Source organism: Equus przewalskii, chromosome 17 (assembly GCF_037783145.1).
Source record: "Equus przewalskii isolate Varuska chromosome 17, EquPr2, whole genome shotgun sequence".
NCBI lineage: Eukaryota > Metazoa > Chordata > Mammalia > Perissodactyla > Equidae > Equus > Equus przewalskii.
In genome coordinates, this window is record NC_091847.1 from 50,550,809 (window position 1) to 50,569,396 (window position 18,588).

The following is an 18,588-nucleotide window of genomic DNA, read 5'->3' on the forward strand; positions in this document are numbered from 1 at the left end:
ACATAGACCAAATATAAGAGAATACGGATTTGGAGACAGAAGTGGTTTGAATCTCAATTTTTCCATTTACTAAGTGCTGGATTTCACTGAGCTTTTAGTTTCTTCAACTCTAGCTGGGAATAATAATGAGATAATGCCTATAAAGTGTTCAATCCAGTGCAAGATGCTCAAGAAATGGTAGCTATTATGATGAATTATAATCATAAGCACATATTTTCTTTGGTGATATGTAAAATGAAGCAAATCATGATAAAAAATTCTACTTTCAAATTACCACAGTGGAATATGATTAGATTTAAGATTAAGTTTTATCTGGTGAGCATGATAAGGAACTACCCTTTTTCTATGAGATAGAAACATATCCTAAGTCTGGTTCTCTGCACAGAAGAAAAAAACTCTAAATCCTTCTCAGCCTTGACAACTTGTTCAATGAGAACGAATAAATGAAAGAATGAATGGAAGGACACATACCGAACATGAATAAATATGGATTTGAAGCCCAAGTGTTGGAATCTCAACTTGGTCATTTACTAAGTGTGGGATCTCACTGAAGTTTTATTTTCTTTAACACTAGTTGAGAATAATAATGAGATAATGCCTATAAAATGTTCAGCCCAGTAGGAAAAGCTCCTACTGCTCATTAGCAATCTAGTAGATTAGAGCTACATTAAAAGCAAAAATCAGTGTCAATGATAGCGCTAATATTTTAGCTAAGTTGAGTGGTAGGTTCACAGATGCTCATTTTATTATTACTCTTTATATCTATATAGAGTATACTCTTTTGCACATATCAAACATCACATACTTTTAGAATTGGATCATAAAACAAAACAAACAACAAAGAAAAACATATAATGTCTAAGGAGTGGATATTTTTATTTCTTGGTCACTTCATGATCTAATCAATGCATACCATTTTTCCTAAAGGCAGCATGGTCATTGTCATAGCAGTAGAATTTCCCTCCCTTATAGAGGCAACTCAAGGCCCGGGTCCTAGGTGCTCCCTCTGCTGGGGAAAAAACCTATAAAGCCAATACTGACGGCTCAGTTTGAGCCATTTCCTCTGAACTAACCTGCATTAGGTTAGTACATTAAGTACATCTTTAAAACGGAGTGATTTGGGGAAGAACAGCAGCACTCTTCTCACCTAGCGGCACTGACAGCATTCAGCCAAACACCCACAGGGACACTGCACATAATATCACCACCACTACCCAGGATGGCGAGGGTTCTCATGATCAGGCTCATGGCAGCCACTCTTCCCAGTGTCTATCCGGTGGCTGCTTACCAGGTTTCATTCAGTAAAGAGAGTATTCCTATATTCCAGAACGCCTGACAGTCTACAAGTAGAGACTCATCCATTTTGTGTAAGACTTTATTCTCCGTTGAAAGACACAGACTTTGGAAGAAGCAGTAGATTAAGCTCTAACGATCATTTACGCTGCAGCGTGATTGAGTTCACCAACAGAAACTCAATAATTGCACATTTTCTTTCCTCCCTGAATGAAGAGGGTTAGAGGGAAGAAGGAAGCAGAAAATGTTCGAGGTGAAGAACTGCAGACAAGCTAATCATTCTGCCGAGAGCCCAACCTGACTATCCTTCATGCTGTCAACTTCCGTGCAGACAATCCATCAAAGTCCCAGAAATGAGTCATGATTAAGGAAGAGATTTGGAGTGTCAGTACAACCCTTAAGGCACCCCAGACTTCAAAAGAACTTCCCAAAGTTCAAACCTAGAAACAGGGCCCATAACTACGAAGAACAAAGGAACCAGATATCTGATTACGGTTTAACCACTAGGGTCACCTGTGAGACATGGGACAGGTCAGTTTCATGGGCAAAAACCTGTGGATGATACAAATGGAAACAGAAATAATTAGCTACATGGAACAGAAAGAGCATGACTTAGGAAATTTTTGGCAAATGTATGTATGTGCTGTGGCAAAACCGAATCAGGAAACTTCTTAACCAAATTGAAACTAAAACCAGTGAGAAAAAGAATAGTTACGATTTGCAAAGATTCTCTCATTAGAAGGGAAACAATTACAGCAACTAATTGGGGTAGAGGAAGAGGAGAAACTATATTTTTGGTGATCTGCCTAAGCAAAGGTTTTATTCTATGTCCATTATTTGTCCTTCATGAAAAAAAAGCCAGCCAAAGAGGTGAGTTTTCCTCCTGAGAATGCACTTGGGGGCATGCAGGCACACATGCAAAAAGCACGTGCACACACACACACCCCTAGCCACCTCTTCCATAAGAACTTTGGTTGCAGAAAGGTGAGGACCCAGGTATGCGCCAGGCTGACAAATCTCATCAAGGAGAATCCAGAGCAGCCTCTCTCTCTGACCCTCAGGGCATCTTCTCTGAATTAAAAGCCGCAAAGGTCATCGACCTCATCACCTCAGGTTCCACAAGCAACTGAGGAGGGTTTAGCCAAGACTGTCAGCCAATTCAACTGGAAGTTATTAAGGCTTTCAGGGACAAAACCGACTAAATAAGTCTAAAACAAATCATGTATTACCAAATGTGAAATGAACACCACAAGTAAAATTAGTTGAGCTGCACACTTAGATTTGAGAATTGGTCTAAATCCAATGTCATGCTCACACTTTAAAGATAGAAACCCTTGTGCTCTAAATAAATATAACCTGAATGTGTTCAGGATTGTCAACAGCCTCAACATAGTTATGGTTCTTTGCTATATCCTGGTCCCTAAAGAAGGAAAATTATAATTATAACACAATGGTTTACTCAGTCCTACACCTAAAATATAAGGGCCAAATTAATCAGTCATCTCACACTTATTTTAAAGTTCCAGTCAGTATAAGGGTATGGTAACTCTACTCACTACTCTATTTTCCGTGCTATTTAAGAAGAATCAGAATTAGAACTTTAAAAACTGTGGAAGATAATGCATCAGGAGCTTCTAAGAGACCAAGCTGACAAAAACACCACTTCTTTTCTGCACTCAGAACCAGTTAGATGATGCGATGAAATTAAAAAATCATTCCATATGATCACTGAGAAAATCTGCTTAGAATCCTTTGAGTTCAGGGAGAATGTCACTCACATATTATATCTAATGTGTAAGAAGGTTAAAAGAACCTATTTGCCACAAGACATGCCCAGAATTAATACTTACACAACCTCCAGCAAGAATTTCTGCTAAAAGTGGAATGGAGCCATCTCTTCTGGTAAATTTGTCCCGGACAAAATCGTTAACCTAATTAGAAAGACAACATCAGTTAACCATAATTCCCAACCATTTCCTCTACTGGCACATTATTAGTTTTCCAAGTCAGGAAAATATTTGTCTCATTATAAAATTTAAAATTATCAAAAGTCTCCATATAAATTTCAAATTTTACAAATGCCTTGACAGTGGGCCAGTCTCAGCAGCATCAGTTTTAATTTTTGGCTTAATGATAATCTAAACCAATGACATAAATTCAATGAGAAAGAAACTTACAGTCAGTTTAATGGCCTTTTCTGGAGCAACCCCTATAAGTTGTGGTATCAGACCTAGGTAAACAGAGAGAATTGTTAGCAATAGAGATGCACTAGACATGAAGATACAAGCCCAACGAGGAACGGTTTTTCCCATATTATTTACCCATCAAACATTTTAGGGTTTTCATTAAAATGGGAAAAAATGGATTACCCCCAAAACTCTGTATATGTATGTAATAATTATTTATGTCAAATATAATGTTATGCTTTCTTGAGGCTATAAATCCTTTTCTTAAGCACGCTTCCTTTAAAGCCTAGTTATCTAACACCTCCCAAAAAGTACGTGAGGAAGGAATGGAGCCCATGGATCTTCTCTACTCCAGGAACACTGCCAATAACAACGTAACCAAATTCCCTCTCTTTACAACCAACAACATACAAATATACACAGACACTTTAAAGAAGTCAAGGTTATATGCTTGGAAAAGTTCTGCAAAGCATGCTGTAAAGGAGACCCAGATTTTGCCACAAATGATGCTACCTATGTAACAGCATACAGTAGCTTGGTTATTACAGATTACTAGCTCCCATAATTTTCTCTTTAGAGAAACTCAGAATTCAGCACTCATTTATTTAAAAGGAAGCCAAAACTCCAAGAAAAATGCAGTTTTAAGTATCATTTAATGGGTATCTTCTACAAGCAAAAACATATGCTTATTGTATTATTTACTAATATATGTCAAACTTAAGACATTTCAAAAGAATCCTCTTAAAACAAAGGAAATCATTATTCTTAGAAAGTTAAATTTCCCAGGCTGGCTGCAAACTGGAAAAGAAAAAAACATATAAACAATTCAACATCTGTAGATATTCATAGGGCTCAGCTTTCTAAAGCACACAGATTATCCAAATTGTTAGCATACATTTCTTGCGTACATTTTTTAAAGATGCTAACAATAAACACTTTCTATCCTTTAAATCACCCAGCCAAGGGGGAGCTATGTATGTGTTTGCACGCTCACTGCTGATCTTAAGCCTGCTTTGAGGATACTGCTGAGTGATTTTCTATGAGTTGAGAGCCAGCAAGTAATCGTACATACAGGCTACTGTCAGTCAAACTGAATTATCAATGACAAACAAATCCGCACACACCTTAATGGGTAGCAGACTGATTTAAAAGAAGAAATCAGCAGATGGCAGTCTTAACTTGCTAACCCTCATGATTATCAGACCCTATTACTTTTACTCTAACTCCCATACAACCATGTCAGCATGCGTATTTGTTTTACAACTTGCCTCAATAAGGCACATAGAATTTTAATAAAGTACTGATTTACGTCATTTTACCATTGTTTCCTGCAAAGAAATTTAGGCTAATCTGTCAACAATTTTGTCAATCAACTGACAGAATAATGGACCAGTTCTAAGCAATATATGACAATATCAATAATCACAGTGTTCACATATAGGACTCCTACAATCCTTTCCCTAATACAAGAGTCTCTCATCTAAAGGACTGATTTTATCAGCTCACATCCTGAATAAAGGTAGCAATCCCTCTGTCTCCTCACCTCCGCCCCCAACTTGCTATATTGGACCCATTTAATTAACATGACATCTCTCCCAAATGAAATCTTCTGTAAACATCCATCCATTGAGAAGGCTAAATAAACTGTGCAGTATATATCTAGGTTCCTTCTAATAGAGGTCATTCTCTTTAAAAGTATATCAAGGAGGAAGAAAAGTCATCATTCGACAAAAAAAGATTGGAGATGTCAAACAAACACACAAAAAATGACCTTAGCACCACTCGACTCTTAGATTCCCTATTAAATAAAATCTAGATATGCAGAGTTTAATGCAGTTTAAAACAAGCATTCACGTGACAATCTACATTCGGGACAATGCACACTTCTTCCCATGGAGAACACACTGTACAGCTAGAATTTAGAGAGACTAGAGCTCTGAATATTTCAGCAAAATTAATTACAATCATTCTTAGGAGCTGAGTATTTGAGCCTAGTTTGATTTCAGAACCACTCTCTTCTCTTATACTATACATAATGCCAAACATAAACCTCCTCATGACCCTCTCCTTCAAATCTAAGTGTATCAGAGCTACATTTCTCACTTGAATATCTGCACATAATGCTAACCAGAGGTGTTTTTTCTCCGGTCCATGAGCATAAAGCTTTGTTCAGGACCAGTCTTTCTCTCTAAGGAAGAGGTACTAAGCCAAATAGTTCAACAGAGCTCAGAATGAGCTTGGGATTAATGAGACCGTGTGTGCAAACAAACAAGTACAGTAAATTACATAAATGCCCTGGACTTGAGTATGTAGAGAGTATTTTCAAAGAATTCCAAGTGGCGCCCAAAGAGATTAAAAAATTAATCTCCCTCCCAAAGGAAACCCTAAATTCTAATGTGAAAACATCTACATGAAAGTCATTCTCCCTCCAAAGAGAACAAGTTCCTACAAAGCCAACGGGGGTGGGGAGAATTCTGCACGGGGCCACTGCCTCTGACGCCGACAGCGCTGTGCTCAGCCTAGAGCTGGTGCTAACACTCCCTGCAGAAGAAAAGCTCTCTGCTTTCACTCAGAGCCTCTGAACCAAGGGGAGGAAAGGGGCAGGAATGAGACTTGGAGCCAAAAGGTTTTCTTTTTTTGTAAACTTCAGATGACTCACTGGAAAAGACTTATGAATCTGGAAGAGAGAAAAACATTCGCTATTTCTTCCAGTTGAAACAAGTGGATAAGAGAGTAAACTCACCTTCCAGTGGCACCCTGGCTTCTATTTCACAGAGAAGGGGTGTTTTCCTCCTCTCTAATTCTTTGAGAAAAGAAGCTCTCTATTTTTTAGCTGCCGTCCTCGTATTCCACCTGCAGACGTGCACCTTAGTTTGTAAGAGCACGGTGACCAGAGACCCATGTTGGGACACACGCAGGATTTGAATTCCAAGAAATATAAATAGCAGGAAGAAGAAATGAAGACCTTGTCTTCAGACTAATAGTGCTAGTTACCAGCAAGAATGTAAAAAGGGAAACGAGCAATCAGAAAATAAAAAGAGAGAAACAGCCCTAGTCTGACCGGGCAGGGTACACACTGATTTTCATAATATGCGAGTTGAAATCTGCCGCTGGTGAGATAAAACCACTAACTTCAGCAGCTGAGATTTGCTTACTCACCTCGGTAGAGTCCAAAGAAGCCCTCATAACGCAAGACTTTCTTGAAACAGTCAAAGCTGTTTTTGTACATCAGCTCCCCCACGACAGAGCCACTGCCACGCTGGTTTTGCATGCGGGTCTTCACCAGATCTATAGGGTACACCGCAGTGGCCCCCACAGCTACAAAGAAAACAATTTTAAGGGTTCAAAGAGAGCATGGTTAAAGGGAGAATCTATAAGGACAACAAATCTCATCTCGAAGGACTAGAAAATAAAACACAACATCTATCCTCACGAAAGAGACTGTGTTATTTTTCCTTCTCCCATACGCAGCTCAAGGATGACAGGCTTGCAGCCATTGGGATCCATAAATACAGCTGCTTCAGAGAAGAACTGCGGCGGATTTTCAAGTCATCACCAACATTACACAATCAACACTCAATTTTCTGTAACATTAAACTATTATATGTAAAACATATTTCTAAATATTTCCCATTAAATGCTTAAATATTATACAGTCACCCCTTAAAATGACTATATATGTATACGTAGGTGGCTGTAATCTTAAAATTTAGTTTGCCAAATTATTTTGATAAATTAATCTTAGTTTGAAACCACAATATTGGAACCAAATCTCAACATGACCCTATCCCTATGTACAGAATTTGGTTTAAAAAAAACCCAAAAGGACAGGCTTTAGAATTTCTCAGGGACTGAGAAGTTTCTAACACGAAGTAGAGTATTATATTTTTCAACTGTTGAAAACCAAAATAAGCTTTGCAACTTCTAAAACTGAGACTAAAAAGAAAAAAGTGATAGTTTCATCAGTCCAGGCTTGTTTTGAAAAATCCTAAGTATTTTAATCACACCTGTGGGGTTCTTCTCAACAAAGCAACTTCAGATTCTACACATCTTCTATAGAGAGATTGAAGCAAAAAAAGTCTCTCAAACTTTGCCTAGGAACAGGGAGGGGAGGTTCATTTTAGCAAATAAACTATAAGTTTAGATAGTCTTAACCAGTAAAAGAGGAGAGGAAAAAAATAGAAGCAGAAAAGCAAAAGTGAATTGCTTTGAGAGGTTGTTTTATTTCATAAGGTTCTGGAATTTGTACCCCAAATCTTGATTTCCTACCTGCCTCATCCCCAAAACCATAAACACAGCCTTAGTCTCCATTTCTTCCACCGGCTCTAACCAGCATAATTAAGGTGAGTGCGGCACTGCAGCCAAGACTTCCACATTATTACAGAGCTTTTGTCCTGAAGACAGACTGGAGCCAGAGAGGCCATGGCCGTGCTGTGACAAGTCTTCTGATCACAGGTAAAACATAAAGAACACTTCAGAAAGTGCCGCAGGCGTGACCCGCGGGAACAATGAACTGCACCTTTGCTGATCTGTCCCAGTCTAGTGAGATAATATTACATTAACACAAGCTTGAAACAGCACACAGACATGTCACTCACCTCCAGCAACTGAGCCCAGAGTGAATCTGTAAGCGGACTCGGCAATCTGGAGCCAGACAGTCCTGCCTAAACCGTGAGATTGCTGTGGGGAGGAGGAAAACATGCAAAAAATTTTGTAAAAGCATAGAGCAAATGAAGAAAGCCACAAGTCAGCTATTTTCAGGTTTTAAAATAGATACCTCTATTATTAGCATTTAAAAACCATATCCAGCCAAACAGATACAGTAGCTTTTCTCCCTTCACTTTTTTCCAAGCCTATTAATGCCTCATTTATCTGCTACTATTGAGGAAGACACTATTATTCTACAGAAATGAATCTTTCAGGTAAATAAACATTTAGATATAAAATCTTTCCCCCTTCTTTACGTTAACCAACTAAAAATTTAAAAATATCTCTAAAATGTACAAAAACTATCTTCATTCCTAAATCAGAGAACGTTGATCATCATCTACCATTTCTAACGACTGCAGGTCACCATATTCCTACGTCCATCAGTTACTGCACCAAGATCTAATGCAGCTGTTTGTGCTATTTCCCCACGCTCGACAGCTATTACTTCTTTCACCAACAGCCTTCTACTTTGATTTTGCTGCCTCTCATCTGTCAGGGCTGGGAAAATCACATAACTAGGATTGTTAGGATTATATGTAAAGCAAAATCAAGGGCTTCTCTTTTGGGCTAAGGTGAAAGACTTCAATAACTACTATTTCAAGGGTTCAGAGCCTGTGCTCCCTTATTTCTGGCTTTGCAGCTCAACCACCGAGGTTATCGCTAGTATCTGTGACTGGTGCTATCGAGCATTTGCTCTCCTACATCTATGTATTCCCCAGCTCTACCTGTGCAAAGAAAACAATTGAGGGGCTTTAAAAAAATAAATCCCTGCGGACTGGGGCTTATACATTTTTAAAAGGCTTCAAATCATTCTGCACGGCAGTTAGGTCGAGAACCACTGTCCTAGCCACATTTATAGTTCTAATATAAAATCCATGACGATAAGAAAGCAAAGAGGAAAATCCTACTCTGATTCAGAATGTTATTTCATAGGTATCCCACAGCATAAAGGATCTGAAATAATTTGTCTCTATTAGTGTGTCGGTCTTGATCTTTAATATTTTCATCCCAAAAATAGCAATTATGCTACATAAACAGTCCAAAATGGAGGAATAAAATATTGACTTTACCATAAAGGAAAGTTGAAAAATATTAACTAGGAATGAGCTTTTTAAAAACAGCATAGGGGCTGGCCTGGTGATGCACTGGTTAAGTGCGCAGGGTCTGCTTCAGCGGCCCGGGGTTCGCCAGTTCGGATCCTGGGGGCGGACATGGCACCGCTTGGCACGCCATGCTGTGGCAGGCATCCCATATATAAAGTAGAGGAAGATTGACATGGATGTTAGCTCAGGGCCAGTCTTCTCAGCAAAAAGAGGAGGATTGGCAGCAGATGTTAGCTCAGGGCTAATCTTCCTCATAACAAACAAACAAAAAAACCAGCATAATAAAAAGTTTAGATACTCTCAGAATAATTTAATGGAGAGGGAATCTATGCCTAAAGTCTGAAAGAAGGAAAAAAAGTAAGCTAGTCTACTCTGATTTGCTTTCATTTGTACAATCTCTTCAAAGCTCAATTAACCAAACTAAATATGGCAAAGCCAGATATTAACAAACAAGTTGGAAAGCAGCCTATTGAAATATTTTATCTGCCTTCCTGTTTTGTAAATTTTGCACCACAATAAGTATCATTTCTGTTTTAACCAAAGCATCTGATATCTAAATATTTAATGTTTGATTGTGATCTCTGTAGACAGAGATCTTTTAAAAGCTCATTATGCTTACCAGAGTGTTGTGGTTCAATAAATTGCACAGTAAAAATGAAAGTAAGTAATGTTTAATGAAAAGTCAAGATGAAACCCATGGAAAATCCGGCAATTAGTTCAAATAATATCACTACCATACTTTATAAATCTCAACTATCCCAATATACCAATTTAGGTGAAAATATACATCTATTATATCCAAAACTGAATTTAGTACACAGGAGAAACCATCATAAAAAAGGTGGAAAATTACACATAGTAGGACATAATCATAGTCTTGCAGGGAATACATTTTTCCTATCAAGTTAGCCCAAGCAACTGCATAGCCATCCATTATGTCTGATTTACATGCTGTAACAAAAGTGAGCGATTAATAATTTGAGATTGATACTTTTATTTGAAATCTAATAAGGGAAAAAGCAGGCTATTTTAACAAAACCTTGAGTATAAGCCTAATTTTGATTCATTCACAGAGCAGCAAGAAATGTGCCATCCAAAAGGATAACTACTTTTTGTTCTGTTTATTACTATACTAATAATACTAATTTTAGACTGTTTAGGGATTTGCTGTCTTCCAAAGGGTGAAAGTACCTCACCAAGCACTCAGAACCTGCGCCCTAATGCAGCCCACAGGGGGCCAATGCTTTTCAATCTTCCGTAAATAAACTCCCTTGTGAGACCATCAGAACGCTGACTCTCAGCAATTTCTACCCACAGTGAGACCACACTGTCCTATTTTGTCAGTCGGTCCCCTGTGCATACAAAGGTAAGATGGCTATACTATGGACAGGACAGGTGACGTGCTAAAGGTCTCACCGTGAAACAGGGAATAAGCAGAGCGATGGCCCTGGTCACTCCTCTGCATTCTCATAAGACTCATTCTTAAGTCAACAGTCTCCAACTACTGTTTATGAGTGAACACTCCTGCCAAGCAAAGATTTTAAGCATCTAATCCCAATATATGATTTCATTTATAAATTATATGCATGTTTCACTGTACTAATTATACACATACAAATCTAAGTAATAAATATTATAAAATTACATATAATATACATTTTTAAACAGGTACATAAATAGAAATCATAAAAGAATGAGATGAAATGAAATGATTTTTTTAAATTTTATTTTTCATTCATTAATGAAAAAACCGTTGTGGTATCATTTTAAGGTACTATATTGCCTGCATATGCTTCAGTTAGTTTTTTAAATGTTAATTGAACACACTGAGGTTAACCAGCTAATTGTGATAACTCTGCTTCAAAGACAACATAGTTGAAAACAAACACGATCTGTATCTTCAAGGTAAAGACGATGTTTAACATCACATATTCTGAAGCAATTTAAACTATGGCATTCTGCATAGACTTAAAAATCTTTTAAAATCAATGTCACTGTTATGCTATTAAACATGTAGCAAAATGTTTTTAACTTCTAAAAACATGCAGATAAAACTTTTTTCTGAAACTGGAGTTTTTCAATCACAAAACCAGGTGAAAATAAACCTCATTCTCATAGATTATGAATTATTTTCAATCATGTCTACTTTCAAAAGAATATGTTGAATTAAAACTAACAGGATAAAAGGGTTATGATCCCAAATAAGAATAAAGTAACCACTAATTCCCTTATTCACATAGAAGATTTCTCCTGTGTTCAACTACATATATTTTCTTTATACTCTCTTCCTTTAAAGAATGCGTATAAGCCCTACAAAATCCTATGAAAACTGAAGGATTACATTGTGCTTTAATTCTCAGCTAAAAGCATCTCTAACTATAAATACTCAAAGGTCTTTTGAAAGAAATGTCGCCTCCACTCTTCTTACACAGAATTTATTTTAAAAACATACATATAAAAATATATATCTATGGTTACTAAAGGGTTTTTTTAGGCTTAGCTATCACTATAACTTATGGTTCGCTTGTATTCAGGTATGTAAATTAATGTAATTAATGCTATGGATTTCATTTCATGAATATTCATAAGTAGAATGCTACTGTAGCTGTCATCCCTATTAATGACTGTGTACTGAATTTTTAGCATTTAGGCTGAAAGAAAATACTCAGCACTAAGAAGATCGCCTACCGTGAGCAAATGGGCCAAAGGAAAAGGCACTCTTTCCCTTAAGGTTATGATTATGATCATGAAGGTGATATTTAACAAGATTAATTAAGTGTTTTTCAAAGCAAAATAAGAGCTGAGAATCTTAAATGATTTTTAACCTGCTCCCTTAGCATATGTATGTGTATGATAGGAAATGACTTGAGATCTCATTTGGAGAGGAGAAAGTTCCTTTGCTTTTGTTGTCAAATGTACCTCATCCTATAAATAAGAATTAGATAAAGCAAACTCATGTCAGTTAACAAGTTAAGCAACTTGCCCAAACCGCGCTGCTTCACGTGGTGTGCCAACCCAATACAGAGGTCTGCCTCTTCCAAATGGCACACTATTCATGGATAGAAAAAAAGGAAGGAAAAGCTGATGTCTTTTACACTGAGCATAGGAGGGGGGAACAAAAGGCTAGATTTTATACCAACTAAAACGTATGACTGGAACGGCAAAATAAGGCTAGGGAAAGTAAAACGAAATTCTTTTGTCAGCAAATCACACCTACGAATTTAATAAGCCTGGATATGAATTCAGTATTCTTGGCTTTACAAAACAAGATTAAAACCCAAAGCTGTGACAGTCAAAGAGATGGGAGTAAAGAAAAAGAAAAAAAATTTCTCCTTAATGCTAAACAATATATACTTTTCTCTCAGTAAGAGGGGGATTAGATTGTGTTAAAGACTGTAATAAGTCTTTAAATCTAATAATTTAAATGATGTAAATGGTTAATAAATAAATAAAACTAATATATAAACCCAATTTCTTCCTTTTTGAGAACAGACTTCCATTTACGGCAAAACTATCATGAGTGACAGAGGTAAAAAGTTCCCAAAAAAAGGAACTAGCAAGCTCCTTTACTCATGAATCCAAAGTTCGAAGAAGATCCATAAGAACGCAAAAGAGAAACAGTCCTATGTCGAAGGAATGCTACACATGAAATAGGCAGAAAAATCATTCTAACAATGCTTTGGCAGAACCCAACCCAGTTCTTTGTGTGAGTGGTCTGTAGCTTGAATACAAGTTCCCACAGAAACAAAAACTGTTTTAAAAAGTACATATATGCCCAAGCAGGTCCATCATAGATCTTTACCCCATTCAGCTGAAAAAGTAATTATGATACACAGTAAAGAAAAAGAAGTTTGTTTACCCATTCTCATACGGGGCCAAAACTGTTCTTTAACCTGGTTTTAACCTCCAAAGTGCTTTGTGCTCCAAAAATGTCACATCCTCTTCTCTCTGCAACCCATCTCCTTTTATTTAACTCACTTTTCTCAAATGAAAATTTCCACTTTTCTCATTGTTCGTCTCCATCCCACAACAAATTTACCCATTCTACTGTTGATGAATATTGGAGAATTTTTTCCAATATTTTACTATTGCAGATAACACTGCTATATACGTTCTTGCAAGAGTCTTTTAATCAACACACGTAGTCATTCCTCTTAGGGACTACACCAGGAGAGGAACTGCCAGGTCACAGGGCATGTGTCTCTTCAACTGTAGTTGATACTGGCAAATGCTTTCCAAAGTGGTGATGCAGCTTTACGACAGTTACCATCCCTCCACGTCCTGAACACTCGCCATTGTCAGAGTATTATTTTGGTCAATCTGGATAGTATAAAACAGTGCTGAATTGTAGTTTTAATGTGTATTTTCTCTGTTTACTAATGATACTAAACTTTCCTTGCTTTCTTCTTTTCTCCCTCTCCCATCCTCCCTCTCTTCTGCCATTCGGATCTCCTCTATCGTTACCTTCTGTGTAGTTTGTCTTTTCAACCCTTTTAGTGATATGTTTCAACAAACAAAAGTTCTTAAATTTAATGATGTTTAACTTATTAATCTTTTTCTTTATGACAGGTATTTTGTACTCTGTTTATGAAATCTTTGCTTATCTCTTGATCACGAATATAATCTCCTATGTTACCTTCTCTAGGCTTTTATCTTTCATATTTAGAACATTCCAACTGAAACAGATTTTTGTGTATGGTGTGGGGTAGGGGTTTCTTTTCTATATGAATATCCATTAATTAAATTTTTAGAAAATGTATGTAGAATTTCAGCCAGCACAAAAAAATGTAAAAAGTAAAACATTTCAGGCAATAAATATAAAGATATAATTCTTCCTCACCTCCTATCCCCTTCCACCTAAGGAAAGCAGATGAGGATGGATGAAGGAGTTGTGTCATAAATACATCTGAGCCCAACTTGGAGCTTGCTCAGATAGGCTTCTCATATTCAACAACAGGAACAACCACCACAATAATAGCAGTTAACACATTGCACGCTAATGTTAGTGCATTTTCTCATGTAATTCTTACAATAACCCTATCAGATGGATACTATTGTCTCTATTTAATAAATGAGGAAACTGAGAAAGGAAGGATGCTACATAATCAGTGCCCAAGTTCTTAACCTCTGCCTCTCCTAACTTCCCTTCTATTTCTGAGCTCACAGGTCTCTATCACGAACATGTTTTTGTAACAACTTTCACAGGGAGGTAACAACAAAACATGCTATCCTTCCTATTTTATATCTAAGTTTCAAGTAGATTCCTGTAGGGGAACACTCCACATATGAAATGTAGATAATTATGTATTCCTAGTTTGGCAATATAGGAAAAATTATAAGAGAGTAAAAAATGTCTTCTGGAAGTGACACAAAAATAGTTATACTTAGCATTATTGTAATTCTGTGCCCTAGAGAATTTTTAAAAACTGAGTCACTAAACTAGTAGTCTACATGGCTGCCTTAGCATGCCTCACAATCTAAAATATATTAACCAAAAAAAGTCTTTTCTAGACTGAAAATTGCAGAATGTTCACTACTTTGGTTGCTGTAAGGACTTAGGCATACTTTTACATTATTCTACTTGGCTCCTAGTCTGTATTCCTTACAAAGTTTTTAATGCTACAAGGAAAAAAGGAGGATACATTTAGAATTTTGAAAGTAAAATAAAAATAAAAATCTACTGATTCACACCATTTTTACAGAGTGTAGAAGCTTGAAGGAATCTTGGAAATATTTGAAGGTACTCACTTTACTATAGGAGAAACTGAGGCCCATAGAAACTTGTACCAGATCCCAAGGACAGTGAAGTTCAGATTTTATGATGGCTGTGACTAGGGACATTAAATTTGAATCCCTCTTAAACAATCTTCATAAATCTGTTTCTATGAAACTCTAAAAATTACTTATGATTTCTGAGTTTTATTTTCTCAGGTGTTGTTTTCACAATAACTTATAGGGGAAAAGTAGATTTAAAATCTTCATTTTTGTTTCTCTATTCCTAACCCTCAGCAATCCAATCTAGGTGATATGTGACAGGAAGAACAATGCAGGCTCTGAGTTCCTCCTTTGGGGACAATGCAAGAATATGCAGGATCTCTCCCTGCTCTCTGGAGATTCCAGATCCCTGTACCATCCTACTGGTTAGGAAAAAGGCAGAGAAAGCACCCCACCACCACTTGATATGCCAATCAGAAACCCAGGGAAAGAGGAGAGAGTGATGGTTTTTATTACTGCCCATTTCCTATGTATGTGACAAGACCTTTTTTTTTTGTTTTGTTTTTGTTTTTTTTTTTGGTGAAGAAGATTGTCCCTGAGCTAATATCCCTGCCAATCTTCCTCTACTTTGTATGTGGGTTGCCGCCACAGCATGCCTTGATGAGCAGTGTACCAGTTTGCACCTGGGATGTGAACCTGTGATCCCCAGCCACCAATGCACAGCATGCAAACTTAACCACTATGCTATTGGGCTGGCCCAGTGACAAGACCTTTGAGGCCACCCATGCCAGCATAAAAGCATCAGTGCTGCCACTGAAGGCAGGCAAATCATCTTCGAAACTGTCTTCAAGAAAATTTATACCAGTAGCAGAATCACATCACCCTCCTAAGAACTAAGAAACACAAGAGATGTAGATTTAGGATACCAAAAATTACAAAGAAAACTTCCAGGTATGGCCTCTAGGATGCAAGTGAAACAAAAAGTAAGAGCAGCAGAAAGGCCGAGAAAGGAGGAAAAGAGTTGAGACTTTTTAATTCATTACACTGTTTTTAATAAGCTAAACGAAATATTCCCCAATTACAAAATTAAGAACACCCCTAGGGAAAGCTCTATTAATAGACATGAAACACTGAAAAATACGTCCTTTTGAAATGCAATTTTTCAAACTTTAAGAGCAAATTTTTATAAATGTATACCACAAAATCTAAACAAATTCGGTAAGAGCTCTTTAAATATTTCAATGTCTCAAATTTTTAATAATTTCATTAAATTTTATTATAAATCAATGAATTGGAGTAAATCCATCTACTTTTAAAGGCTCTAAGAACTTGTAATGGAAATAAACTTTGAGGGCTGCAGATAAGAGTTTTTTGCACTAAAGAAGCTAAACTGCAATAGGTTACAGATATATTTTAACCTGCAGGAAGATCTGTTACACACCAAGCAAAGTATTAATATAAAATGGAGATATAAAAGCGATATTTTCCATTTGCGATTTACTTACCTGACTACAAAAGTTCTTGTTTATTATGTAAAATAAAACTGGAAATTCTAATTAGTTTCAGAGGCAGAATCATTCCATGGAGCTCAAGTAGAAGAAGGATTTCCTACCGGAATGTCCCAAAGTGAACCACACTATAAACTTGATTTTTCACAAGCACACTTGGGTATTCACCAATGTGGCAGCAATGAAGAACAAGTGGACTTGGGCTCTCTCCATGGCATGTCCATTTAGCTTGTTTCTCTCTCTGCTTGTCTCCTGTCTTCTCCCTCCTCTCCCCACGACCTCCCATGTCTCCCAGCCTCACAGAACATCATAGTCCCCTAAAGACTCACAAGAGACACAGGTCTCATGTCTACTAGAACAGGGAAATACCAGGAGGACAAGGACTAGTCCTCTTAACCCTCACCCACCCACCCAAAGCCATGCGACCATCTCCACCACTGAGGTTTCCTCCAAATGCTACAGAAGTTGGAATTTCAGTTTAAAACAAGATGGCTTTAAAAACCATTCCATTTCACTCTTCAAGGTAATATCATGGGGCTTATTTTCCTACCAAAACACTATTTTTGAGATCAGAAATAGGACTGCATTAACTTTATAGGACTCAGAAGCTTTGTTTTAATCATCCTAACATAAAAAAAAACCAAACTAACATTTTATCAAAAATGTAATAATAATCAAGATTTTCTTTCTGGTTCATTAATTAGTTTTCCTGTATTATTGCTTTAATCTGTAAGACACAATCTCAGTGAAAGATTTATTTCATTAGAGGAATGTTTTGTATTTTAAAAACCCTATAAATATCAATTTAATGTCACAAGGTGAACTTAACACTAATCTTTAAATGTGACTAGACAAATGAAAGGAAAAGACTGCTAATTCCAGGGGGAAGGAAGCCAAGCTCATGTATGTCTGCACTCTTATTTTCCTTATCTTCATAATAAACTAAAATAAAAAATAAAATAAAATAAAAAACTAAACTAAATAAAATAAAGCTAAAATAAAAAAACATAAACATAAATCTAGTTACCCCATAAAAATATCCTATGAGGGTGGGGGTAAGAGTTATATAAAGGTAATTTTTTTTTGTCTTTATTTTTTTTTTATTGAGTTATTGATAGGTTACAATCTTGTGAAATTTCAGTTGTACATTAATGTTTGTCAGTCATGTTGTAGGTGCACCACTTCACCCTTTGTGCCCACCCCCCACCCCACCTTTCCCCTGGCATCCACTAAACTGTTCTTAGTCCATAATTTTAAATTCCTCATATGAGTGGAGTCATACACAGATTATCCTTTTCTCGCTGGCTTTTTTCACTTAACATAATTCTCTCAAGGTCCATCCATGTTATTGCAAATGGAATGATTTTGTTCTGTTTTGCAGCTGAGTAGTATTCCATTGTATATATGTACCACAACTTCTTTATCCATTCGTCTGTTGCTGGACACTTAGGTTGCTTCCACGTCTTGGCTATTGTAAACAGTGCTGCAATAAACATTGGGGTGCATAGGATTTTGGGATTGCTGACTTCAAGCTCTTTGGATAAATACCCAGTAGTGGGATGGCTGGATCATATGGTAGTTTTATTTTTAATTTTTTGAGGAATCTCCATACTGTTTTCCACAGTGGCTGCACCAGTTTGCATTCCCACCAGCAGTGTATGAGGGTTCCTTATAAAGGTAATTTTTGAGCTAAGTAAAGTCTTTTTTTGGACAGTAGTTTTAACTTTCATAGCATTCGGAAGCTTTAGACTGCCATGTACACAGTATTTCAGCATTTTTGAAGGTGATTCTATTTATGAGACTCCTCCTACCTGTCTCTGAAGTTCTGCCAGGTTGTAAGGTAAAGCCCCCTCAGCCAGTGGGGCTATTCTCTCAATATCTGCCAAAGTCAAGCGCCTTCAGGCAAAAAAGAAGGGAAAGAAAAAACTATTAGACATCGACAAATTTCTCACACCAAGATTATCTGTCTTCACAAAAAAGGGGGGAGGGGAAGAACTATGGTTTACAAGTAGTATTTCCCAAGGCCGGCCCAGTGGCGCAGCGGTTAAGTGTGCACATTCCGCTTCTCAGCGG

At 37.0% G+C, this 18,588-nt stretch overlaps 1 protein-coding gene across 16 annotated transcripts in view; it reads right to left on the bottom strand.

Moving 5' to 3' along the window:
- Window positions 1–18,588, bottom strand: part of SLC25A12 (solute carrier family 25 member 12) — a 191,082-nt gene that overhangs the window by 17,437 nt on the left and 155,057 nt on the right. For all 16 annotated transcript variants that reach the window (XM_070580136.1, XM_070580148.1, XM_070580135.1 and 13 more), the window contains 5 exons: window positions 18,327–18,411; window positions 8,078–8,159; window positions 6,639–6,797; window positions 3,471–3,523; window positions 3,144–3,224 (listed from right to left, as the gene is read on the bottom strand). In XM_070580136.1, the coding sequence (XP_070436237.1) occupies window positions 3,144–3,224; window positions 3,471–3,523; window positions 6,639–6,797; window positions 8,078–8,159; window positions 18,327–18,411 (460 nt within the window). The remainder of the gene's footprint in view (window positions 1–3,143; window positions 3,225–3,470; window positions 3,524–6,638; window positions 6,798–8,077; window positions 8,160–18,326; window positions 18,412–18,588) is intronic.